This window comes from Vanacampus margaritifer, chromosome 10, assembly GCF_051991255.1.
Source record: "Vanacampus margaritifer isolate UIUO_Vmar chromosome 10, RoL_Vmar_1.0, whole genome shotgun sequence".
NCBI lineage: Eukaryota > Metazoa > Chordata > Actinopteri > Syngnathiformes > Syngnathidae > Vanacampus > Vanacampus margaritifer.
The window spans coordinates 9,659,834-9,684,920 of record NC_135441.1 but is presented as its reverse complement, the minus strand read 5'-3'; the positions used below and the strand labels follow the sequence as shown (position 1 = coordinate 9,684,920).

The 25,087-nt window shown below is 38.9% G+C and overlaps 3 protein-coding genes across 6 annotated transcripts; 2 read left to right on the top strand and 1 right to left on the bottom strand.

The window, feature by feature from the left end:
• The first annotated feature begins 1,037 nt into the window (after positions 1 to 1,037).
• acsl4a (acyl-CoA synthetase long chain family member 4a) lies at positions 1,038 to 18,133 on the top strand. 4 transcript variants are annotated; one of them, XM_077577084.1, is made up of 16 exons: positions 1,038 to 1,180; positions 5,333 to 5,501; positions 5,624 to 5,857; positions 5,956 to 6,133; positions 6,212 to 6,321; positions 7,105 to 7,243; positions 7,742 to 7,892; positions 9,836 to 9,959; positions 10,058 to 10,129; positions 10,209 to 10,348; positions 10,484 to 10,656; positions 13,118 to 13,192; positions 15,193 to 15,381; positions 15,472 to 15,586; positions 16,871 to 17,028; positions 17,117 to 18,133. In XM_077577084.1, the coding sequence occupies exons 3-16, from the start codon at positions 5,630 to 5,632 to the stop codon at positions 17,272 to 17,274; spliced, it is 2,010 nt and encodes a 669-aa protein (XP_077433210.1). In that variant the 5' UTR covers positions 1,038 to 1,180; positions 5,333 to 5,501; positions 5,624 to 5,629; the 3' UTR covers positions 17,275 to 18,133. The 4 variants fall into 4 exon arrangements, with proteins under 4 accessions (XP_077433210.1, XP_077433209.1, XP_077433207.1 ...); XM_077577083.1 differs by having other exon boundaries at positions 5,621 to 5,857; XM_077577081.1 differs by having other exon boundaries at positions 5,333 to 5,857.
• Positions 18,008 to 21,302, bottom strand: nxt2 (nuclear transport factor 2-like export factor 2). The gene is made up of 4 exons (XM_077577088.1): positions 21,156 to 21,302; positions 20,949 to 21,035; positions 19,570 to 19,714; positions 18,008 to 18,388 (listed from the first exon to the last, which is right to left on the bottom strand). The coding sequence occupies exons 1-4, from the start codon at positions 21,168 to 21,170 to the stop codon at positions 18,204 to 18,206; spliced, it is 432 nt and encodes a 143-aa protein (XP_077433214.1). The 5' UTR covers positions 21,171 to 21,302; the 3' UTR covers positions 18,008 to 18,203.
• On the top strand, positions 21,266 to 24,841 carry psmd10 (proteasome 26S subunit, non-ATPase 10). Its single transcript, XM_077577087.1, has 5 exons — positions 21,266 to 21,764; positions 21,854 to 21,952; positions 22,433 to 22,579; positions 22,981 to 23,147; positions 23,278 to 24,841. Exons 1-5 carry the CDS (start codon positions 21,651 to 21,653, stop codon positions 23,429 to 23,431), a joined length of 681 nt encoding a protein of 226 aa, XP_077433213.1. The 5' UTR covers positions 21,266 to 21,650; the 3' UTR covers positions 23,432 to 24,841.
• The last annotated feature ends 246 nt before the right edge of the window (positions 24,842 to 25,087 follow it).

Here is a 25,087-nt window from a genome sequence, read left to right as displayed (position 1 = left end):
CAATAGGATACAGAGCCAGGCCAATCAAGCGAGACTGTGGTAGTGATTTGAAAGCTCAATCTTTAACAAGTCAAGTCTGTAGGAGTGCCTTGTTGCAACCTGACCGCAAAGCTGCTCACCACCAACAAAGGTGTTAGAAAATCATCTGCCAGTGGAATCATCGCAGCCACATGACGACAGACATCTAGCACAAGACATACAGCAGCATATATGAGGCTATGCTACAGCAATTATAAAAAGTTTAAATATGTAATAAAATGCATGCATAATGTAAAAATGCATACGATGTTTTTAATAGATCCAAAACACTAACTGAAAATGTGATAGTTGGGGGTCCCCTGAAAACGATAACCTTTGTTTTGTCAAATGTTTTGTGTATACTCGGATGAGATTTGAACCGCAGACCTAAGAACAGAACTAAATGCTAGGTCACTTATGTCCCAAAATTATATTCTTTCTGTTATAACTTTTTGGGAGGTATTATTTGGATATAGTGTAATTTGTGTTATGAAAGGGTCCTAACTAGGGTTGTAACAAACAAGTTGAATCGATTTTTATTTATTTAAAAGAAGTGTGTGCAATCAGCGTCAATATAACTTGAACTGGACAATCATGGACCAATCAAAAAGTTACAAATTGGTTAATCGACAGGTGCAAAAAAGGCTACAAATAAAGTCCTTGTCTTTGATTTAATTAGTTTAAGTAAATGCTATACATTATTTACAGTACTGTACACTTGTAGCCTACTACTAATGTTCAACCTACAATATATGAGATAATTTACAATAAAGCCTGCTTGAGCTTGTGTATTTAAAACAAATAATTGGGGGTGGCTGACCTGGGTAAAGTACATGATTAAACTCTTACTAAAAGTAAAACAGTACAGCTAGGTACAGTATATATGTTTCTATTTATTAGTTTATTGCATCATCGTCGACGAATGATAAGCTCCAGACAAGAATACGTAACTGCACATGCTCAACTAGGGGGAGTGGAAGGTAGAAGAACTTGGGGTGTTGCTGATTGAGAGGGTTAAGATGATTCACATGCTCATTGGTCGAAAGAAATGGAATCAGATGACGTAGGAGTTCCGGGTTCCCGAGTCCTTAGAAGAGGTAACTGTCGGTCATTCTGAATGGAGAGACACGAGTCACGACCAGCCGGGTTCTCGCTGTCCAAGGTAAGAATGGAGCCAGCCTGTCAATTAAGCTCGGTATCACTATAATCTTATTACTGACTTTATCCGTTTGTAGACTAAAATAGCCGTTAATTTGAGAGGGAAGCGTAGAATAGGTTTAGGTTTGACTGCCAGTCTGCGTTGTTTGGCGGGCATCAACGGTTGCTCAAAGCCGAGCTGGCACACTTGCACGAGCGGAGGCTTTTGTCCTCTTTGCTTCCTTTTCTTTGGCAGTAAATACAAAGCTAATGGAGCCGGTTTGTTGTTCATGGTATGCTTCAAATACGGTTGGGGTGGCTCTGTTTTTACGTGGTGCCATTTAACGGGAAATGTGGTAATAAAGTCACACAAAGATAACCTAGCATCATTGGTGTCAAAACTACGTTAACGTTCAGTGATTCACTTCACAGGCATGAGTCAAATGTTCCTTAACGTACGTCACGTTACGCAATTGTGCACTTCAAGGAGGACGTACTCGTTTTATGTCTTTGTTTCAACTTCTGATTTTAGTCTTTATCTGATAAAAGTGGACGTACGAATTTTGTTACATTTATATTCAGGTTCCCACGCAACACGTGAGTGACTTGTATCAATTTTTTACACCATTTTTGTTAGCAACTTGTCGCATTAAAACGGTTTTGTAGTTAATGTTACAAGGTTATTAGCAAGAGGTCGAGGAGGATTAGGAGGAGGAGGAGAGCTTGACCTTGACAGGGTGCCACTAGATCCTAAGCGGTGCATCTGACTGATCACTGAAACTTTAATAGGGCTTTTTAAGGCTGACGTGTCCTGATGCAACTGAATGTTTGCCATTGTGTGTTTTAGCTCTCAGTCATTCAGACTTTGCCATCACTTGACTATGTCTAATGAATGGACAGTGAAGCCAAACAGTACCAGCACCCAAATTAGATTCATAGTTTGATGAACAGTAATTTCAAGTTATTCATACTCGGAGAGGTGGTTCCTGTGTACAAAATTCAGAGGCGCCCCCCGCGAGTACCGATACCTTAAAAGAAGACTGGTATTGGCACCGATACCTGGTATCGGTAGTCACCCATCATAGTCAGGATGATACTACCTTTGCTTCAATTTGAGCCAGGAAAAACTCTGATATTATCACAAAGTTAAAAAACTAACAAATGTATAGTAATTGCAATTTTAGATTATAATAGAAGTCTCCTGGATTCTTTCGAAGACTGCCAAAAATTGTCTACAAAATTTACATGAGACATATGATTTTGTATATGTAAAGAATTAATGCAAAGCCGTTTTAATTAGTACTTCTAACAGAACATCTTTCTCTTTGTTTAGATTACAACATGCAACTTCTGTTGTTATATTGTAGCAAGGCTCCTTAAAGGGGAAGTTAGCCCCAAAATTTTCTTCACAACAATATGTTGTAAGCACCCCTACTAGTCTAAACATGGCATTCTGATTAATGTTGCATTTGTGAAATGAATTAAGCAGCTAAATCCATGCATTTCTATCCATCTCAGGGGCGGCCATTTTGCCACTTTCTGTCCCATGAAAATGACATCACATTTGCTAACGGCCCAGGTACTGACCATGGATTGAATTCTGAATTCGGTCATGCGACGTTTGCAAGCTGAGCCGTAATTGGTCATCCCCTGAGCCGTGAGCAACTGTGATGTCATTTTCAGTCGACCGACAGCAAGTGGCAAAATGGCCGCCCCCAGAGATGGATAAAAACAGGTTGATTTTGCTGCCTTACTCCTATTCCACAAACTCAATATTTAATCAGAATGTTAATACTAGTGGAATTTCTTAGGGGGTTGACGTTCCCATTTAAAAAGTCTTAAAGGGCATTGAATCCATGATTGTAAATAGTTTCAAGTCTCAAATGCTTAAAAAAAAATACATGACAGCAAACGGAACCAACAAAACAGCGATGCAGTTCTAGTGGGGACTCTTAAGCGCAGATGCCCATCATTTCTGCACTGTAGGAACATGGGACAACATTGGACGTTGAACGTAAATGTAATTTCAAAATGGAATTGAAAAGTGAATTTTTATCAAAATTTGGCTCATTCAAAATGTGCTAATGCTCTCCTGTTTCTTGCGTTCATATTTTATAATTTGCATAATAGAAAATTATGACTGTTTTATGGTTCCACAGCAGAACCTTGAAGGTGAAACACTAATGTTGTTCCGATACCGATACCGGTATCGGCAGAGGCCCCGATACTGCATTAAAACAGTGGTATCGGTATTGGTGAGGGATGATGATACCTAAAGGAGTGTATTGACACATTACACAAACTGTATTGACACTGTGTTGGTCACTCAATAGGGACCTCTGCTGTAGATCTAAAATCATTGCAGATAAACAAAGTGAAAATAAGATGGTAAAACGTGCATGCTGTAAACCTTAATATTAGCTTATGAATTTATATTTATAAAATAAATTTAATACATTTTATTTATTCACTTGCTAGTCTTTTACTTAAAATATGATCTCATCTTTGTATAATTTCAGTTGGTCCATTTGCTTGCTGAGTTAAGTTGTTTATTAGATGCGCATATGAGGTGGCTTGTAAAATATAGCAAATTTGTATGTAATAAAATAAATAATAAAAGTTAAAATGTTTAACTTCTGTATGGGATTTTGTTAAAAGTTTTAAACCATATGTAATAACACACTAAAAACAGATTCTGTCATACATTTTTATTGAGAAACAAAAGTTTTTGAAGTGTGATTGCTCCAAGGCGATTTCTCCTCTTGGACACCAGTTCCCCTGCCTTAGAGAACACTCGTTCACAGGGAACAGAGGAAGCTGGTGTGCATAAATATTTAAGTGCCAGTTGATAAAGGTGTGGAGAACGATCCATGAGTGGAAGCAAACAAAAATCCAACAGGTACAGGTAAATTTACAGCAACAACAAACAGTTTAATCTCCATCCAACAAACACGCAACATGTTGATACAGTTTGTCTACCTATAAATACAGTTTGGCGCGGCACATCCAAACGACACACTTCCTGTATCGGTCACGTGATTTTTTTATTGAAGCAATACACGCGCCGATACGGGGTTTCACACTTGCGCACTCGGCACAGTGCTGGCGCACCAGTGTTGTTCGTCCCATCACTACTTACAAGTAACATGCCGATACCATTAATTCTGACACTAATATAGGGTTTTGAATGCAGCATCTTGTGTCTTGCTCATGCACGACATTCACTGATGTGTGACATGTCTACTGCATGCCGAGCTAAGATATCCTATTGGCCCTTGAATGCTCTGAACCAATGGCAGGACAGCCTTTTCATGTTGAGAGAAAAAAAAAACATAGTTATGGTATCGGCATCGGACGATACTGCAAAGCTGGGTATCGGTTGCCAAAAAACAGTATCGGAACAACACTATTGAACACAACCAGTTTTGGTACGCTGCCTGGTAGACATGCAATTTGTTGGATTCTGAGCCATTAGGAAAAGGAAATACAATAGGAATAATCTATCACAGGGTCAAACCAACACCCTCCTAAAACAATGTTTTGACCAACATTTTAACATTCTTGTGACTGCCATTCAAGTATAATTTACTGTTGATAATGCAAGTGTAAGTTATTCACATCAACCTTAATGGGCACACAAAAGAAATGTAAACCTCTAAGCACAATGACACAACACTCACTACCTTTTGATGACTTGTACTTTATGTTGACAACGAAGGGTTATTACTAGCTAATTCTTTAAAAATGAACCGAACCAAACAAAGCAAGGCACATACCTCCTCAGGCTGTATGCATTAATGCATTCTCAAAAGTCTTGGATGGCTTATGCAATACTGAGCATTGTGCCTGATGGCGGTTGGGCGGCTCTTTTGGCACTGCACCAGAATAACTAGGAAATAAATATTCCTTAGTTCCTAGTACAAAAAGTCCCTGTGACTTATTACTGTTTTGCATTTAGACGGTAGCCAAAGTCTTCCAAATATCAGTATTGTGGATGTAACTGCATTTATGAAACATAAAGGAAGTACAACTTGTTCCTAAACTTCAACGTGTAAAAGTTCTACAGTAAAGTTCCTGCATCGTGAAAGGGCATTTAGACTTTTCTTGATTAGGTGTAGAATTTAACTGCACATTGTTTTCTACATGCCTTTTGACGGGCTGTTGTGTTTTATTTCAGTTCGATTTTTCTGGCATCTGTTGGACAGTGGACATCAAGCCATTTCTTGGCTTCTAAGGCACCTAGTTCATCCCTCCAATTTTTAAGAGCAGCTCCCCACCTGAAGCAAGGATCATCGCTGCCACTCTGACCTCCCACCCATCCCCACATACTCCTCCTGTAACAAACGGTATGGGTTTACAGTCAGACACTATCCAATCCGTCCTTCTTTTTCCAGTCCACCTCGTGGTGTGGCTCTACTCTGTCCTCTCCTTCCTACCATGGTACTACATCACTGGTGCTGGCCAGAAGAACACCATGTCCAAGCGGGTCAAGGCCCGCTCCACTTCAAGCTGTGCGGAGGGACCTTACCGCTCAGTGGACCACTTTGACACATTGGCCAAGGAAGACCTGCCTGGGAAGGACACTCTGGATAAGTTGTTTGCATTCTCTGTGGAGCGCTTTGGAGAGTTGCCGTGTCTTGGCACCAGGGAGGTGCTGAGTGAAGAAAACGAGACACAGCCCAACGGGAAAGTTTTTAAAAAGGTTTGTACCAACGTCATGTATTCATTTGAGGCTCACTTTATTTGGTTTGTGTATTTGACGACTAATGGCTCTGTTTTTTTCATTTTGACTTCTGCTAGCTCATCCTAGGTGAATATAAATGGCTCTCCTACAATCAAGTTGACTCCCTCGTCAGTCAGTTTGGAAGTGGATTGGCAGCTCTCGGCCAGCAACCCAAAAGCACCATTGCAATCTTCTGTGAGACCAAAGCAGAATGGATGATAACTGCCCAAACCTGCTTTAGGCATAATTTCCCATGTGCGTATTATTTACTGTCTTGCCAGTAAATTGAGTAGAAAACACACCCTGCATCAATAATTGTTGTTTACTCAACAGTGGTGACATTCTATGCAACTTTGGGAGAGGAGGCAATTGCATTTGGACTTAATGAAACTGGAGTTTCACATCTTGTTACCAGCGTGGAGCTGCTTGAGACTAAACTAAAAGTGAGTTTATCCCAGCTTTGCCATTTCTCAACTTGATGTAGACACTCAATTGGTTGCTGTAATAGACGATGTCGCCAGTTATAACTACTAAAAAAATAAAAATGAATTCCCCTTAGGAAAAAAAGTTCCTAATAAAAATATCGCACAATCGATACCATTATAAACCTTTACAATAGCAATATTTGTACATGGGTAATGTATATTTCGCGTATGTCTGGTTCTGTAAACTGAGCATTACACTGTGAGTGCATACACCAACATGTTTATATTACAGCAAGTGCAGAAGTAAACGTATGATAAAATTTGCAAGAGCATTACGCCAGGTGCATGGACTACCGGTCGTTCCTCCACAAAAAGGAATCACGTAAATGTCAGGCCGTTAATATCAACAGACTGTCTGTAGCTGAACTCAAGCAGGCTTTTGTGCAAATACTGTAGATGCCATCGTAAATAACCACTACTTGAGATGTTAGGTTGTTCAAAGCTAATCAAATAAGAAAATACATACCTGCCCTCTGATGGCTTATTTTCATGCTTTGTGGGAATTCCTATAATGTAATATTCTGTAACCACTGTTAGTCGTCAAGCCGTTTCTTGTTTCACAAGTTCTGGTTAGTGACTGGATTTGTCACCGTGCAGGTGAGTCATTTCTTGGAGATTCAGTTTCCAGCACACAAGCCATAAAATCAAGTTAATAGAGAAGCTGCAGTCATATCAACAGATTTGGAACAAAAAAAATTGTATGAAAGAGTTTTGACATCCCTTTTGTGCTCTTGTGTGCAGAATGTGCTTCCAAACATCCCGAAACTGAAACACATAATCTATGTGGACCAGAAGAAAGTGACCACAAAGGGCTACCCAGCCGGACTCTCTATCCACAGCATGCAAGACGTGCAAAATCTGGGCGCACTGCCTGAAAATAGTGCGTTTTCTTTCACACCTTGAGCAAATACAATGCCTAGAGAAATGATCATACCTTGTTTTGAGGTGTTTTTATTTTTTCCTCAGCCACTTTAAATTAATTCTACAGTTATCTATAAATGTGCTTTGGAGCATGTTAGCAGCAACAATGCTTCTCAAAAGCTCCAGTTTGTTTTTGCTTCTTCCGTGTTTAGAGTTTAAACAATAGTGCTTGGGTTGGGCTTCATTAGAAGAGGTCGATTTTGGTCTCACTTGATAGTTACATCCAATTCCTCAGTCAGCTGGATGCACTTTTATACAAATTCTCCAGTCTTTAAATATAATATTTGGTTTTAACTTATTATACTTATGTGTATCAACAGCCGGATTTGTTTTTGCAAGCTTAAGGCAATTTGTGTTTTTCAGGGTATGATAACTTCCTAGGGAACTGTAGGAATTGTGCAGACTATAATAATATAATTGCAATCATTGTAAAATGATATGTATGTGTGTTTCACAGTGGGAAAGGAACTTGTGAAGCCGCAGTCGTCTGACTTGGCTGTGGTCATGTACACCAGCGGCTCCACTGGCCGGCCCAAAGGAGTCATGATTATCCACAGTAATTTGGTTGCAGGAATGACCGGCCAATGTGAACGCATCCCAGGACTCGGGTATGTTTTAAATACATACCCAACACATATAGTCAAAACAGTTGAAATTTGAACTGTAAAGGCTGTGATAATTAAATCCCAAACTGGTTGTGTGTGTGATTTAAAAGTACAGTATATAGACTGAGGTATTGACAAATTTGTTTTTAATTTGGTGCTTTTTTTCGATTTTTCACAAAATAAAAAGGTTAAATTAAATTCAATATTATACAGTGTAAAAAAAAGCCAATTTAGTTGCTTAGGAGCAGGCATCCGTTTGAGGCTGAGAGTTGGACCAGAAAGCATAACGAGCAGGTGTGCTGTGAGATTGTGGCTAACACAACTGCCTAGAAAATCCTTTAGATGCATTGCCAGTGAAAAATGGATCACCCAAAAGCAAGGCGGAAGCCCCTTACATTTTTTAAATCCAAATTGGGAGAGGTGCAAAATCAGCTGCTGTCTCATTCATTCATTGGAACTACAAAAATGCACTGCATATTTTCTCAGTCACAGATATTGCAAAAAGAACCTCACAAGTGCTGCCAATACGGTACAAGAGTAGACTGTGTGAATAGAAAAAAAAGAAGCAATAAAAGCTGGATGATATGGTTTGATAATGCTGTCACATGACATTGACATGTTTGAAGACATACTCGCTAGATTGTTTTGTTTCTACTCTCTAGCAATCGTATGCAACTTTTTATGTTGCTTGTAGATTAAACTGAACTTTTTTTTGGCCAGTTTGATCATGTTGGTATGATTTAATTTTTTCTTGATTGCTTGAAACTGGATAAAAAGCATATGCCACAAAACACAGCCTACAACATTTTTTTTCTCCGTGTTTAACCCGTTAATACTGCATGCAATAGATTTGTGGATTTTCCCTATCTCAGGAGAGCCTTTTGTTGTCTCTTGGCTTCTCATTACCTTTGCAAAATTGGGTTTACTGATCAGTGAGTCCCATGTTTAAGTACTAGCTGTTCAAGTTATTGTAGTTTTGTTAGAAATGTTTTTGAGTAGCCATTGTACAGTTTCTTCATTAACCTCTTCATTAATTAGGCAATTACTCAATCTCTCTCATTGTCGTTCAAGGCAAAATTGCTGATGTGCTAGTTAGGTCCGGATCATCACGCGGTGAAGGTTAAACTTAATCTTAAGCATTTGTATTTTTCCCTGTAATGATTCAGTTTCTATATCTTTGCAATCTGCAAGTGTTTGCAATTTTAGGTTTTAGTTTAGTCTTATTTTTACGATATGTTCACCCTAGTATTTCATTTTGAGTTAAAAAGCTAAAAGCTTTATGTTGCTCTATTGGTCTTTTCTTATTTGATTCATAAATCACAGAACATTCACGTTTTCAAATTAAATCTGCACACATTGAAGCATTCTGATCGAGATTCAGATTTGCTCTGCTCAAACGCACACCATCATCATGCCCAAAATGCAATGTATTGGCTACGATGTAGCCTGCAGCCTTGGTTTTTCACAAGTGCTATATCAAAGCTTATGCATGGAAAATTGAAAGAAAACATAAAAAAATTGTACACAAAGCGCCATTGCACAAGATTGAATCCCAGACACGGGTTGTCTCTTCCTCATGTCAAGCCACTTCTGACCTACTGACTCCAGTCTTTCTAGTATGGGTTTCACTGGTGTATGAGGTTTATGAACCCAATTTTACAGTTTAAATAAAATTACAATGCAGCAGTTTTGCCAAAGTTACAATATAACAGACACAATTTGACATCCCTCTGTTGAAATAGTTTCATCACTTATTACTTAGAGTATTTCCCAACTCAGTGGAACCTGTCTGTCTACAATTGTGCCAGACTAAAAAAAACAATAACTCAGAAAGAGCAAAATTAAGAGTACTTGTTTAGTTCATATCATATTGATCAACTGTGCTTTAAAACTTTGCAACCATAACATAAGATGTGCAGGCTCTCACCTTCTCTTTTCATCAACAGCCCGAAGGATGTTTACATTGGCTACCTGCCGCTGGCTCATGTGCTGGAGATGACTGCAGAGATCAGCTGTGTCACATATGGATGTCCGATAGGCTACTCTTCCCCCCACACGCTGTCTGATCAGGTACATAGTCTTGCGGGGTCTTTTATCAGTCATTTTGTGTGCTACCCAAATTGTCATAGGCTTATTTTTAAATGAGAATGACCATTTGTTTCTTGCAGTCCTCAAAAATAAAGAGAGGAAGCAAGGGAGACACCTCTGTGCTTAAACCAACACTGATGGCAGCTGTGCCGGTAAGAATCCTTTTGCTGATTTTTGTCTCGTCACCTGCTTGTATCCCATCATCATGTCTTGTTTTGGCCCACCAAATAGGAAATTTTGGATCGCATAAACAAGAATGTGATGAGCAAAGTACAGGAGATGGGCTATGTTCAGAAGATGATGTTCAACCTGGGCTACCAATACAAACTGAAGCAGATCAAGAGAGGCTACGACGCACCACTCTGCAATGCGTAAGGACTTTTTCTTTTCTCTTTTTTTTCCCATCAGAACAAGTGTTCTCATGTTTCTACTCGTAAAGTAAAAGTAGAGCAGCACATTGAACTTCTTCAAATGTTAAGGTGTGACGCATTCATGTCCTTGTGCAGCCTTTTGTTTACCAAAGTGAAGAAGCTGCTGGGTGGGCGAGTGCGGTTGATGCTGTCGGGAGGAGCGCCTTTGTCCCCAGCTACACAGAGGTTCATGAATGTGTGCTTCTGCTGCCCCGTGGGCCAAGGCTACGGCCTCACGGAAACCTGTGGAGCAGGCACCATTACTGAGGGTAAGGCCATGTCAACAAGCACAAGATCTATACAAGCACTGATCACATTTATTGCGTTTTGGCTCTGGTGCCACACACTGTTGGATGGTTGAAAACCGTCATTATTTCGTCGACAAAAAAAATTAAATTATGACAAAAAATATTGTCAATTTTTTTTCCAGATCAAAATGTAACGAAAGCTAAAATAGAAGCCATTCATTGCGACGATGACGATAATTAAATTAACTGACAAAAAATCACAAAATCCAATCAGAAAAAGGAATGGAATGCCGACGGGAGAAAAGAACCACTCAGAAACGGTTCACTGCACTTGATATAATGTTCAAACGTGTTTCCATTCATTGTACAGCCGTACATTTAATCTCAGGCAATTGTGCACTTTTTTTTTTAATTTCGTGAAAACTAAGTTTTAAGTTTAAGATGACATATTTTTGTCATTGAACCATAGTAAAGGCACAGTTTAGTTAAATGTATCTTGTGTGTTAAACTGAAATTTGATATCTATGTAAAGAAGCTCATGCAGTCATGCTACTTGCAACGCCGCAATATTGCTAAAATCAGGTCGGTTCTCTCATTTCAGGATACCGAAAAAATTATTCACGCCTTTGTATCGTCAAAACTGGATAATTGTAATTTTTTGCTTGCTTGAATAAGAATTCTTTGAACAAACTACAAGTAGTTCAAAATTCTGCTGCACGACTGCTTTCTAGAAATAGTAAAAAAACTCTTATAAGATTTTGGCGCCGGTAAAATTGTATTAATAACTTTTAAAGTACTCCATGGCATGGCACTCGAATATATTAGTGAGCTTTTAAATCCGTGTAGACCAAAAACATTAAGAGCTGCCAATAATACATTATGGACAGTTTTGGAGTCCAAGTTAAAAACTAAGGGTGAACAAGCTTTTGTTTGTTGCAAAGCCCCGACACTCTGGAACAGCATTCCTAACCATGTTAGAAATGTGTCTTTTAAGTCTCTTTTAAAGACTTTTTTTTTGGGGGGGGGGGGGGGGGCTTGCGTTTTCTGATTACATTGTTTGACTTTTATTGTATTAGTATATTTGTATGTTCTTTTTATTTTTTTTAATCTTCTTATGTCTAATTGTTTTAACTGCCTGTTGGCTTTTATGTGTTTTTATTTGTTTGTAAAACACCTTGTGCTGTGTTGCTTGAAAGGTGGTACTTAAATAATAATTATTATTATTATTATTATTAAACTACAGCTTCAAATTGGTGTTATACTTTTCTGTATAAAAGTTGAACTGTATGCTGAAGAAAAACATTGATTAAATTGTCATTGCTCTTTATTCTCGTCAACTAAAATTGGATTAAAACTAAAATACAATCAGATGACTAAAACTAAATAAAAAATTGTCAAAATGAACACTGGTTGAAAGCCAAACTTTTGTAAAAACAGACTATCGATGTTCTCGACAGTCTGCACAGTAAAGTTATGATAAAAGGAATGTATCCAATATTTGTGTATTCATTTTGTCAATATAATGACTGATTGTCAAGCTTTTCGAAAGGTTAAGCACAATGTCGTAAATCTCAATGTTGGCATATCACTGGTGCCAACTTTTTTTGTTGCTGATTATATTTTAAATGGGATTCTGAGTACAAAACTTTTTCAAGCATAGCCTTTTTCAATTAGTGCTTCACAGGTGGCACGTTTAATGAGCAGTCTCTACTTTTTATGGTTGGTGTATTTAACAGTGATAACCAGACTAAAAGAATACTTTATAGAACTGCTATACATTGGCATTTTTGTGATTCTTTTAATTAGATATGTGTTAAAGAAGCTGCCCGTGAAATCGTTCTTACATTCCGAATGTTCAAACATTTTAAATGTAGAAAAAGACTTCACGATGGCTGGAATGGGTTACAAGTCGCTAGAAATTTTGATGACAAGGATATAGTTACTAATATAAATGGAAGAATACAAAGTAACCATTCGTCATTCCTGCAAATGGATTAAGAATGATAAAAGGTTGAAGGGAGTTGGTAACACATTTAGCAACTGAGAAACATTGGTAATGCTCAAGGCACATCTGTCTAAAGTTTTCTTAATGAAGACCTTAGAAGAGACCAGAATTCAGCTCTTTGTCAACAACTCGGCCTTAAAATACTAAAGATGGGTTGTGGATTGGTGCATAAAAATACTCTGAAGTAATCCTGTTGGACAGTAGTTTCCAATACTTTACCTCCCTGAGAAAATCATAAAAATGTCAACAACAAATTGAATATGAAATGAGAAGCTATGGGAAAGCCAAATGTTTAAGTGCAGTATACAACTGTCGTTCAGTTAGGAGATTTAGTGTTGATGTGTAAAAAGTCATCAATTTTGATACAGATGTTCTTCAGAAAGGAACGTGACCTGCCCCAAACACACATGACTTCATAACTGTAATTACTTTTTTCCAGGGATGATTTTTTATGTTTTTTCTTATCCTCTCCTACAGTTACAGACAACAGCACCGGCCGTGTCGGCGCACCACTTATTTGCTGTGAGTTCAGACTGCGGGACTGGGCTGAAGGTATGTCTGCTGAACAAACCTGTTGCCTCTTGTTGCACATTCCAGTAAAACTGTCAATTACGGTCTTATATGGCAAGCCCTTTGAGCATTTATTCCATATCCTTGATATCAGACCGTAGTGTTTCTCACTAGTTCAGTTTTTGTCAGCACTAGTTGGACAATTAGCCACACTGGCTATGCACTTTGTCATACTAGTTGCACCGAAACTCTGATTTTCAGCAACGTGTTAATTACTCAAAGGTGAATTCTTCTCACTAGTGACATGTGTCCTATGATTTCCTTGCACTAGTTAGGTTGTGAGAGCTGAAACATCCACTAGTTAACTAGTGAAAGACACAACACTGACAAGTTAACTAGTGAACGGCTCTTGAAGTCTACATGTTGAACTAGTGACACGCAAATGTTTTACTAGTAAACTAGTGATGCCCCAAATATCCACTAGTTACACTAGTGAGACATTTTGACATGTACGCCTAATAAAAGCGTACTTGGTAACATGTACGCTCAATGTAAGAGTAGTTGTTATCTTGTAAGGTCAGTGTAATGTGTCTACTAGCCTACTAGTGGGCACGCTGAGCTTGATATCACGGATATCAAGCTCGGTGTGCATGTTGACATGCTTGATATCACGGATATCAAGCTCGGTGTGCATGTTGACATGCTTGATATCACGGATATCAAGCTCGGTGTGCATGTTGACATGCTTGATATCCTTGATATAGTGGGGCAAGCACTTTGAACACTTACTCGTCCAGACAAATTCTTACTCCGCCTTTATTACCCAGGATACACCAGACAAGATCTGCGTGACTTCGGACAGTCAATCAGCCAATCATGATACATTTCCTACCACTAGCATTTTGAACAGATTTAACAACAAATGACAATTCAAATCCTCAAGAAGGGCAAATTTATTTCAGAACTGTTGCACTGGATTTCTTTTTATTTAGTATAGCATATAAAGTGGTAAGTGACTGCTCTGTGTTGATTTTGAATAGATACAAGAGGCAGCAAATGACTGTGGAAGCTCAAATTCAGGCTTTACAGGGTTAAAATTTTCCTGGGTTGATCTCTGATCATAGAGCCAATAGGAGTTACCCACTGATTAGCATTTAGCGTAACTAGTGCCACTAGTGAGCAATTTGGTTTTCACTTGTTCTACTAGTGAACATCTGGGCATCATAGCTACCTAGCAAATTCAAAAGACTGTAAAACTAGTTGACTAGTGAGCATGTTGGCATCCACTAGTTCTACTAGTGAACATCTGGGCATCATAGCTACCTAGCAAATTCAAAAGACTGTAAAACTAAGTTGACTAGTGAGCATGTTGGCATCCACTAGTTCTACTAGTGAACATTTTGGACCTCACTAGTTCAACTAGTTCAGTCAAATTGTCTCACTAGTGTAACAAGTGGAAATTTTGGGCATCACTAGTTAACTAGTAAAAAAAACGTTTGAGTGTCACTAGTTCAACATGTAGACTTAAAGAGGCTTTCACTAGTTAACATGTCAGTGTTTTGTCATTCACTAGTTAACAAGTAGGTATTTCAGCTCTCACTGGTAAGCTAGTGCAGGAAATCAGAGGTAACTAGTTAACATGTTAGAATAATTCACGGTCAACTAGTTAGAGCTTTTGTGCCTTACTAGTTAATTAGTAAGACTTTGAACATTACTTGTTTGGTCCAGTGGACAACTAGTGCATAAAAAAGCTGACTAGCTGCGAGTTTGGCACTACATGCATGCTTGTATGTGTCACTAGTTAGACTTGTGTCAGCACTAGTTGGATTAAAGTGGCACAAGTTTCAGAAAATGGGTGACATGTCAGTGTAGTATGACAAAGCGCAGAACTAGTATGGCTGAATGTCCACCTAGTTCTCACGAAGGCTGCACTAGTTAGGAAACACTACTGTCTGATATCAAGGATATGGAATAAATGCTCAAAGGGCTTGCCATAGTCTTACTATTTTTGATTGTACGTCTTCTTTTGCTACTCTAATCAGGCGGTTACACCAGCAAAGATAAGCCTATCCCCAGAGGTGAGGTCCTGATTGGTGGTCCAAACGTGACCATGGGTTACTTCAAGTACGAGAGTAAGGATGAGGACTTTTTTGTGGATGAGAGTGGTCAGAGGTGGTTTTGCACGGGAGATATTGGTGAAGTTCACCCAGATGGCTGTCTGCAAATAGTAGGTGCGTGTCATCACCAAAATGGCCGGCAGACAACTTCTGATTGGTTGGTTGGTTAGGGATGACATATTTTATTTATTTATTTTTGTTCAGACCGTAAGAAAGACCTGGTGAAACTGCAGGCGGGAGAGTATGTGTCTCTCGGCAAGGTGGAGTCCGCCCTGAAAAACAGCTCCCTCATTGACAACATCTGTGTTTATGCGAATAGGTGAGTCACATGATGAAACCAGTGCTAATGCTTGCAAATGTGTCAACAAGGAGCATAACGATTGGCTCATGGTCCGTTTCAAATGTTCTATTTTGTTGCAAAGGGAAGGCAATTGGGGGAGAGAGAATTTCTCTTTTCAGTAAGGGCAAATAACCAGAAGGTGGCAGTAGTCTCCAAGCGCCATTCAAAAGACGCACGCTACAAAGCTCGCATGCATTGAGGAGTCTCTCAATTCCATAGTTATCTCTTCCAAAACTATAAAATCCTTTTATGCATGATAATGGATAGCAAAGTCACTTGATTGCATAGTGTAAATAGGGGTGCAATGGTTTCAGATTTTGGTGGTGTACTATTATAATCTAAGGGAAAAAATGCGGTTTTACGGTTATTCTTGTAGGCATTAAAAAAAAAAAAAAAATTGCCATCAGTATTCTTTGAATTTTTTTATTTTTAACAATAATTAACTGAAAATAAATAAAGGTGATGCCTTTTAAAACAAATACAGCACACAAATTAATTTAAAAGATAGTTTCAGAACTTGAAACTCAAACTGGCTTTAATTTTAGGTTTATTTTAAAGTGAAGATAACTGAATAATAAAATATAAAGTAGCTGCCATTTGAAACATAAATAATACACTTAGCTTGGGCACTATGTATAAAATGTACCCTCTTTTTCTTTCATCTTAAAACAAATCATCTTTTTCTTTCATCTTTCCATTTCAATCATACAGGTGAAATCTTCGTCCACAGCCTTTAAACTGGCGATTTGTGCAGTTTGCCGCTGTACATGTAGGCATTTTGCAGCCAAATGTGTATGCCGAGATAGTTTCGTGGGAGTCCCAAGATGGCGGCCCCGCGGCTTCAAAGGTCTCTGGCCAAATGAACTATTAACTTTTGAGCGGAAATAATGATGTTGTTGAATGGCTGCGGTTATACAATCCTGAAGTTTAAAAACCACGTAATAGCTTCACCACTAACTGTAAACCAATCAATGATTCCCGCACCACATTGCTTTCTTATAAGTCTAGAATTTAGGACATAATTACAGTATATACTCGAATGAAATCAATCTCAGTAAAAACAAAAAAAAACAGGATCATTTTAACTCGAGGACCCCCCTGCATTTACATTTTTACGTCATTGTCTGCTGGGCAGACTGCCATATTCTCTGTTGGCACTTTCACTTCTGCTTTTTGGTCAAAAATGTGTTGTGCGACATCCATATAGCAACAATTCTCGGTTCCTACTAATTAATTTTGCATGATCCCCCTCCCCCTTTTCAGTGACCAGAACTATGTGATCAGCTTTGTGGTTCCTAACCAGAAGCGGCTAACGGAACTGGCCAAGCAGAGAGGACTGGTCACACCTTGGGAGGAAATCTGCACCCATGCTGACATGGAGAAAGAGGTTCTGAAAGAGATCAAGGAGGTTTCTGCTAAAAGTAGGAGCTCAATTCCGTCCTTCTCTCTTGTACCTTTTCGAATTGTTTCCCACACGGTGTAATTGAAGCTGTCTTCTCATTCTTGTAGTTAAACTCCAGCGCTTTGAAATTCCCGTGAAGGTCCATTTGAGTCCAGAGCCGTGGACGCCGGAGATGGGTCTTGTCACAGATGCGTTCAAGCTGAAGCGTAAAGAGCTGAAGAACCACTATCGCCACCACATAGAGAGAATGTATGGAGGAAAATAACATCATTCTCTCCCGAGAGGCTTTATTTCAGCTTGACCACTTTTTTGCCTGTAGTTTTCCTGTGAAATGCGTGGGTTTCTTTGCTGTCTGTGTTCCAGAGGCACACAAATGAAAATGGGCTGAACAGGGATGATCCGCCCGTTACTGGCATGTAGAAGTAGAATGGTTAAAGATGACCTGGGGTAGCTACTTGATGGAAGGAACTTTGCCACCATAAAAAAAAGAAACAACACTCCATATGTTGCTAATACTGTGTGATGTTAAGCTCGCAGAGCTATTGATGCTGTTTTGTAGTTGGAGTACTCATGTTACTGTGCCTTCAGTCTGCAGCACTTCGTCGTCAGCAGAATTGTGTGGCCAAAGTTGTTTGTATGGCCATGTGAAACGTTTACATGTAGCATTAGGTCACTAACACCCCTAATCCCCTATCCAGAGATATGCTTGACTTAATTTATTTTGGCTAATTTTATTCATGCTATTTATGTCAATGCTGAGAGAGAAAAAAAAAGACCAAATGTCCATTGTCCAACCATAAATGACTCAGGAACACCAGGACCAGACTTTTTTTTTTTTTTTTAATTTTTGGACACTGCCAAAAGTGGGTTGCTTTGCACTTTGCCACATGCTAAGCAGAGCATCTTAATTTTGTTCATGCTAGACGGCTAAAGAACATGCTTGGTTGGTGGCAGCAGCTACACTTTTAGACTTTGTAAAGGGGAAACTGATCGTGTCAGTAATCATGAGTGTTTTATATGTATTTTCATGAGCTCGTTTGTATATTGTACACAAACAAACCACTTCATTCTGATCACAGGCCGTATTGTTCAAGCTTTTCCTGAAAATAAAAACCTTTTCATAATGTGTTGAACTCATTTTTAACCATTACAGAACAATTGTAGATTTAAAAAAAAAAAAAAAGCTGAGGACACTCAGCTATTCCAGTCTTGAAAACGAAAACAGTCACTAGCAATCTTCCACACTGGCTGGTCGTTGTTGGGTGATGCCTGAGCTGTTAAAAGAAAGTTCTGGTTGTAGAAACGCTGCTTGTTCCCTTCAAACTTCACTATTCCGCCGGTCACCACAAGTAGAGTCATCTGACCTTGGGTTGCTTGATCTGTGAGTCAAGGGAGACAAAGGTAATGTTAGAGCTTCAATTTTAAATTTAAGGATGCACAATTGCTATTGGACCTATGTTGTGGAAACATTTTATTGATCCGATATCTGCAAAATACACTGTCTGGTCACTCCCTTTAAAGCGACTAGAAATGTTGGCCATCTAGTGATAAACTGAGAATGCCACAAACATGCAAACAATTATCAAAAACCGTTCACATTTTATAAGTGCCAATAAACATCTTAAACAAAACATACCGTATGCTTTGTCTGAGGGGTTACCAATGTAAAATGGGACATTTGTCGAAGCTACGTTGCAAACTCTTACAACTTAAGCTATCAGACTACGTCATGTATAAACTCTAAACTGAAAGTGCCCTTTCACAACAAAAGTCTGAGCCCAAAACCGGAAGTAACAATGTACAATGCAAATTTCAAAATAAAAAAACATATCTGACAAGAAGTTGTAATTTTGGTTATTTACACATCTTCACGTATCCATAGCAGAAAGATGGCGAAACGTGTGTAGGATAAGGTGAGGCTACTGAAATTAGTGGGGTTTTAAAATGAAATTTAAAAAAAATTATATTAATTAGTGTTTTTTTTTAAATTAATGAACATTGAAAAATCTTATCTAATCTGTTTAAGCACCATTTTCCATTGGACGTAGGAAGTAACAGGTGCCTTTTTATTTTTTCACTAAACGTCATCGTTTGACACAACTTAAAAAGTAACCGAGCAATTAGTTACACAGGTTTAGTTTTCCCAAAACGGTTTATTTGAACAATTTGTCTCCTTAAACATTTGTGGAAACACGTCCATCAAAATTTGTGCTTACGTTACGAGTCTTAGGACAAACTATCAGAGAAAAATCCCCGGGTGAAAGGAAAGTGTGATTTTTTTTCTCCTTTTGAGCTGCAACAACTGGTATATTTGTACTAAGTATATAAAAAAAAGTTGTCAATATCAATTTGGAGAAGCAGGAAGATATTGGTATTGGTGTAAAAAAAAAAGTTATTGTGCAGCCCTAATTTAAATCCATCTATACAAATGGATTGAATGAATGTGAATGTGGAGATATGGTTCAGCTGCCCTCCGGGGTGGCTCAATTTTAGTAGGATAAAGGGCCAATAAAACTGTTCACATTATATAGGTGTTTGAACCTCTTGGGGGGCCACTAACCGTGAACTGGTTGGCAGTCAAGTGTATGGACTTGGAACTCGCTAGAAGGCAGTGCCTCAAAGAACTCTCCCAGGGCATCTAGTCCGGACACATTGTTTCCATTCCACACCAAGGTTGCCTTATCCAAGTAGAGTCTGCTGAGGTTCTGAGACACAATCAGCGAGACATCAGAAAACAGTGAGTACAGTACTTTGACCTTATGATATGATAATCAGCAGGTTGCAACAACGACATAGAGAGACTGGAAGAGTCACAGCAAGGAATAGAAGTGGACGTCATTTATTTTATTGGTTGTTTCAAGGATTTGTGGAATAAACAGTGTGTCTTTTTGCAAGTAGTGCTAATGCTCATTAATAATCACTATCATGATATGTGGAAGACAAGCGCAACATTAACCCATATTAACCCTAATTGCCTTACCTGATAGAAGAACATGTACAAATATTACTGTAGATTATAATGGGTTCAACTTTATTGTCATTGCACAGGATATAACTGTAATTGCGGCAGTAACGGCGACTACCTTCTTGTGCCACATGCAGTTCGTTATAAAAAAATAAAACGGTTATTTCAAATTACCAATTTGCCCCACAAAAAAAACAAATCTTCGTTTGTTTAGACCCGGAAGACAATCTTGCAGCTGTTACTTGTTTCTTCCGGGTCAAGGTAAAACAAGCTCGAGGCAAATAAATAATAGATTACGGTCGTATTTTGTTGTTGTTTGTGTTGATTAAACACACAAAAGAAGATCTGATAAAGGCTCGTTTTCCGGTTTTCAATTTCCAACTGTTAAACAAGAAACGGGGGAAGGCTCGTTCCCGTTCGATAGAGACAGCAACATTATGTCCCCTTAGCGGACGGAGGAGGGACAGCCTTTCAAGGCATGTGAATAATAAAAAAATAAAAAATAAACGCTTACACGCTGATATATTCAACACTTCACAAGCAGAATTGAATATTTACAAATGATGAGTCGCGATAAATGCAATCACAAAAAAACTATCAGTGTGAATAATTGTTAAAGAGTGAGCAAGTCACTCCCTGTAACTCGTAAGATCGAAATGTTCTATGTTGACCCATTGCACGGTTTGAATTTAAATCCACAACAGGTCTTGCTCAGACATAGGAACATAATTCAAACAAGTTGAAAATGGGAGCTGGTCGACAATAAATAGTACAACAAACATTGAGCTATGCACTTTTGTACTCGCTATTTTTAATTGTGTATTATGTTTTGTTGTTTTATTGTAATGTTTTTTGTATTTATTGTGTTGTAAGGCGACCTTGAGAGTCTTGAAAGGCGCCAATAAATTAAATGAATTATTATTTTGTACAGTTGGCTTGCCTACTCACAGACGTAACCAGGAAGTACCACTCACCCGTCTTTTCTTATCCATGCAGTCGTAGTAAATGTTGACGAACTCCTCAGCGTATCTGCAAGACTGGTCCGCGTGGGTCCTGAAATCCTGCGCGATGGGAAAACGGTTTGGTGATATTGTTCCTTAGCACGTGCACGTGAAATACGAGCAAGAGGCTAACTACATTGCGCTCTCTGTCGACTAAAACAGGCTTCAATTGTAGCTTACCTGCGTAGCTGCCATGAGTAAAAATGTCTGCAGTGTTCCAGAACGACGCTGTAGAGTTTGTAAGAGGATATAATTCTGTATTGTATAATGTATTATTTCAAATGGCTTGTTTTCAACGATTACGCGGTGGCGTCATTGAGCCTTGGTTTACTTCCTGCAACAGTAGCTTGACCTACCAAAATAAAATAATTATGGGTTACATACAAAGTGGTTGCCCAGTGCCCACCGTGATTGTTCCGGGCCATTAATATATTGCTTATATTTATATTTAGTTTTATACGAGTCTAAAACGTAAATAATTTCATCCTCACACCTTGGAGGAAGGTTGAGCCGTCTCCCGTTTTGTTTTATTGTGACGAGTGTATGCGGTCTATGCGGAAGTAGAAGTTATAATTTCCTGAGTCATTCCCAAGTGTTTCAAATCCGGCGGTGTACGTTCATACACGCGTTCTGTTTTTCAGATTATACATTTCGGTACATTAAGTATATTTAAGAATGGAAGGGTCTGTATCAAATGTCGACGTGTGTAATTTGGCATATTTGGGTCAGTTTGAGAAATTAAAAGAGTGCATTTTATCAGATAAAACCCTTGCCTGCAAAACAGACCAGGTAAGAATGCACGACCCAGCAACTTGTTTTGTGTACGCGATAATAGCAGTGTTCCACGCTGTCATTTTTACACGTTTCTCTTATTGCAGGATCACAGAACGGCCCTGCACTGGGCTTGTTCGGCTGGCCACACCAACATTGTTTCTTTTCTGCTTGATCTGGGAGTGGAAGTGAACCTGCAAGATGATGTATGGATTATAACACAATGAAGTTTCGCCGCTTTAATACAAAGAATAATAATATGCGGAAGAAGTTGTCAATATTTTACGTTGAGAGCATTTTAAGACCACAGTATACAGTTCCACTTTTACTTACAAAGTAACAATAGTCTACTAAAGTATATGTAAATATATTGACTATTGCATGGAGACAAGTCAAGTTTGTACCCCAACTGCGGAAAAGCCGTAGAGTAAAATGACAAGTGTGTTTGTTTCACGTTGAATAAGTGTTCTGTATTATATCTGCAAAACTATTTTAAAGCTAGAAAATATAGGAATCTATTGCTCTATTAAGTACAAATGTAAAATAGTTTTAATATCAGGTATTCACTTTGATTTCATGCCAGTACAGACATTTAAATAGGTGTAAATAGTGGTATAGCAGGAGAAATATTGATTATGGAAGAACTCAACATGAGACCGATTGTTAATGCAAATTATTATTTCCAGGCTGCATGGACCCCTCTTCACATTGCATCGTCTGCAGGTAGAGAAGACATTGTCAGCGCACTAATATCCAAAGGAGCGCAGCTAAACTCTGTCAATCAAAATGGATGCACTCCTCTGCATTATGCCGCCTCCAAGGACAGATATGAGGTAAACTTAACTTTTTAATTGCAATGACTACTCTCTATCCCTTTTATTTTATTCTTTATTGAACATGTTCAGAATTTCCTTATGACAAGAAAACACATTAATACATTAGCCTTTTGTTTTTAGTGCATATGCATATACAACTGTTACTAAGTTTTTAGTAAGTTTGGTTTGGTTTGGTTGGCTCTTCTGTTGTGTGTACTGATTCTCTGATGGAAAGTAGTGAAAGTCATCTACATCTGCGAAATCTAAAACTCATAGTTTAGTTTATAAACAGTAACACTGCATGAATATTGAGATATAACTTAAAATAGTTTGGCAGTCTTTAAGGGAACACAATGTGAACGATGCAGAAAAACAAAGACAAGTAGGCTTCTTTCTATGTTGTGTTTCTCTCCTTATAGATTGCCTTGTTGTTGCTTGAAAATGGAGCAGACCCAAATGCCACGGACAAACTTGATTCCACGCCACTTCATAGAGCGTCCGCCAAGGGCAACCATCGCCTTATCCAGCTGCTTCTCAAACAGAGTGCCTCGACCAACATCCAGGACTCCCAGGGCAACACAGCACTGTATGTATGGAGCAGCGCTGTCATAACACTGTACCATAAAACCATGAAACTTAAAGTGAACAACGTGGAAGTGTTAAATGGCAAAAGGAATTTTCGTATTTGTAACTATTGTGCAATTTTGTTGAATCAGACACCTGGCGTGTGACGAGGAGCGTGTTGAAGCTGCAAAGTTGTTGGTGGAACACGGAGCCAGCATTTACATTGAAAACAAGGAGGAGAAAACCCCACTCCAGATGACCAAGGGTAGCCTGGGCAACGTCCTTCGTCGAATTGTTGAAGGATGATGTATTCCCAACTAGGGATGCACGATAATATCGGTGGCCGATAATTATCGGCAATTATTAACCATTTTGACATCACACAGACAAAGCAGATAATAAAGAAATCCACCGATAATAATTGACAAGCCACGTTGGTCCATCTGTTGTGGTTGTGGCTCAAGTTGTGCCCAACTCCTCAACCCCTCCCCTTTCCTAACGTAGTTATTTGTGACGTCATTATGCGTGTGACCTCGTGTTCACAGAACATGCATCATGGCAGTCGCCAGTGTGGGCTTTCTCTACTGTGACTCCCCAAAATGTTACCCTCACAGTTTTTTGTTGCATTTTTAAAACATGACTGTTTTCTTTTGGCAAATTCGAAATGAGTTACTGGGTTAGCTTTTATTCTGGGTGTATTCAGACCTGCACTGATTGGTCCGCTTTAAACGGACCACAGTTCGGTTCCCACCCTGATCGGGACTTTTTGTGCAGGTCTGAATACACAAAAACAAATCCTAGTGCGGACCGAGACCCACTTTTTGAGGGGTTCTCAGATCGCTTCCAAACCCACTCGGTGCGGTTCGCTTCGCGGTCTGAATACAAACCACGGCTGATCCGCTCCAACTGTAGGACATATGAGCCTTTTTGGCCTTCAGAAGCCACCGTAGCAAAGCATCGCAGGGGGGAATTATTGCCCGGCCAGTAGTGAAGATTGTGCTAAATTCATTCATAATCATCCGTATTCTGTTTAGCCACGCTGCTCTCAGCATTTTGTGGTGGGCACGCGGAGCGCAACTGCTCCCCCCGGTTACTGCACACAATCAATGGCGCGTTCCAAAGTTAGAACCTCCGTTGAATGAGATGCCATTGATGCTCGCAAATATCTTCCATCTAATAACGCCACAAATATGCACTGTTTTCCTCTATTTGCGTGTTTGGTTATGCGTTCAGCTCTAGTCATTTTTATCCAATGGGAGCACAGATCGTCTACTTGGAAAAAGTACAGTGTGAATATGAACCGCCCCAAACGGGAAAAAAAAAGACCAAACAAGCAGACTAAAGGACTTTTCTGTTCTGAATACACCCTCAGCTTCAAACTTCAGCTTCATGGTGCTTTACACAATGTTTTAATGTATTTGTACATTATAGACTTATAGTTGGATGCAAAAGTATATTTGTATTCAAGTTAATTTTGCGAACAATTATCGGCTTACTTATCAGTTATCGACATCGGCACTTTCTAAATTACTGTATTGGTTCATCGGTATCGGTTGAAAATAGCAATGAAAGTGAAAGTGTTTGACTTCCTCATCAGCAGCACATATGTTAACATATCTGACCAAAAACACTGAAATGCACTGGCCAAAACCACGGGCCACCTTCTGTGAAGTTTGAATTGTTGCAAATTACTCAATAAAATCCGTTTTGAGCTTGTTTATGTTTTTATATATACTGTTGCACATCCATTGCTATCTTGGTGGATGGATGAATAGTCACACTACTAATAGTAATTTTCATTGAGTTATTTTTTCTTTGTGATTTTGGAATCTCATTGCCTACTACAGGCTTGTTAACAACACAATTCTTTGTGGTGTGTCAAATGTATGACATTTTCACTTTACAGGGACTTTCAACATAAAGAGGTGTTAAACATCTGTTGAGCGGAAATTCCACATCAGG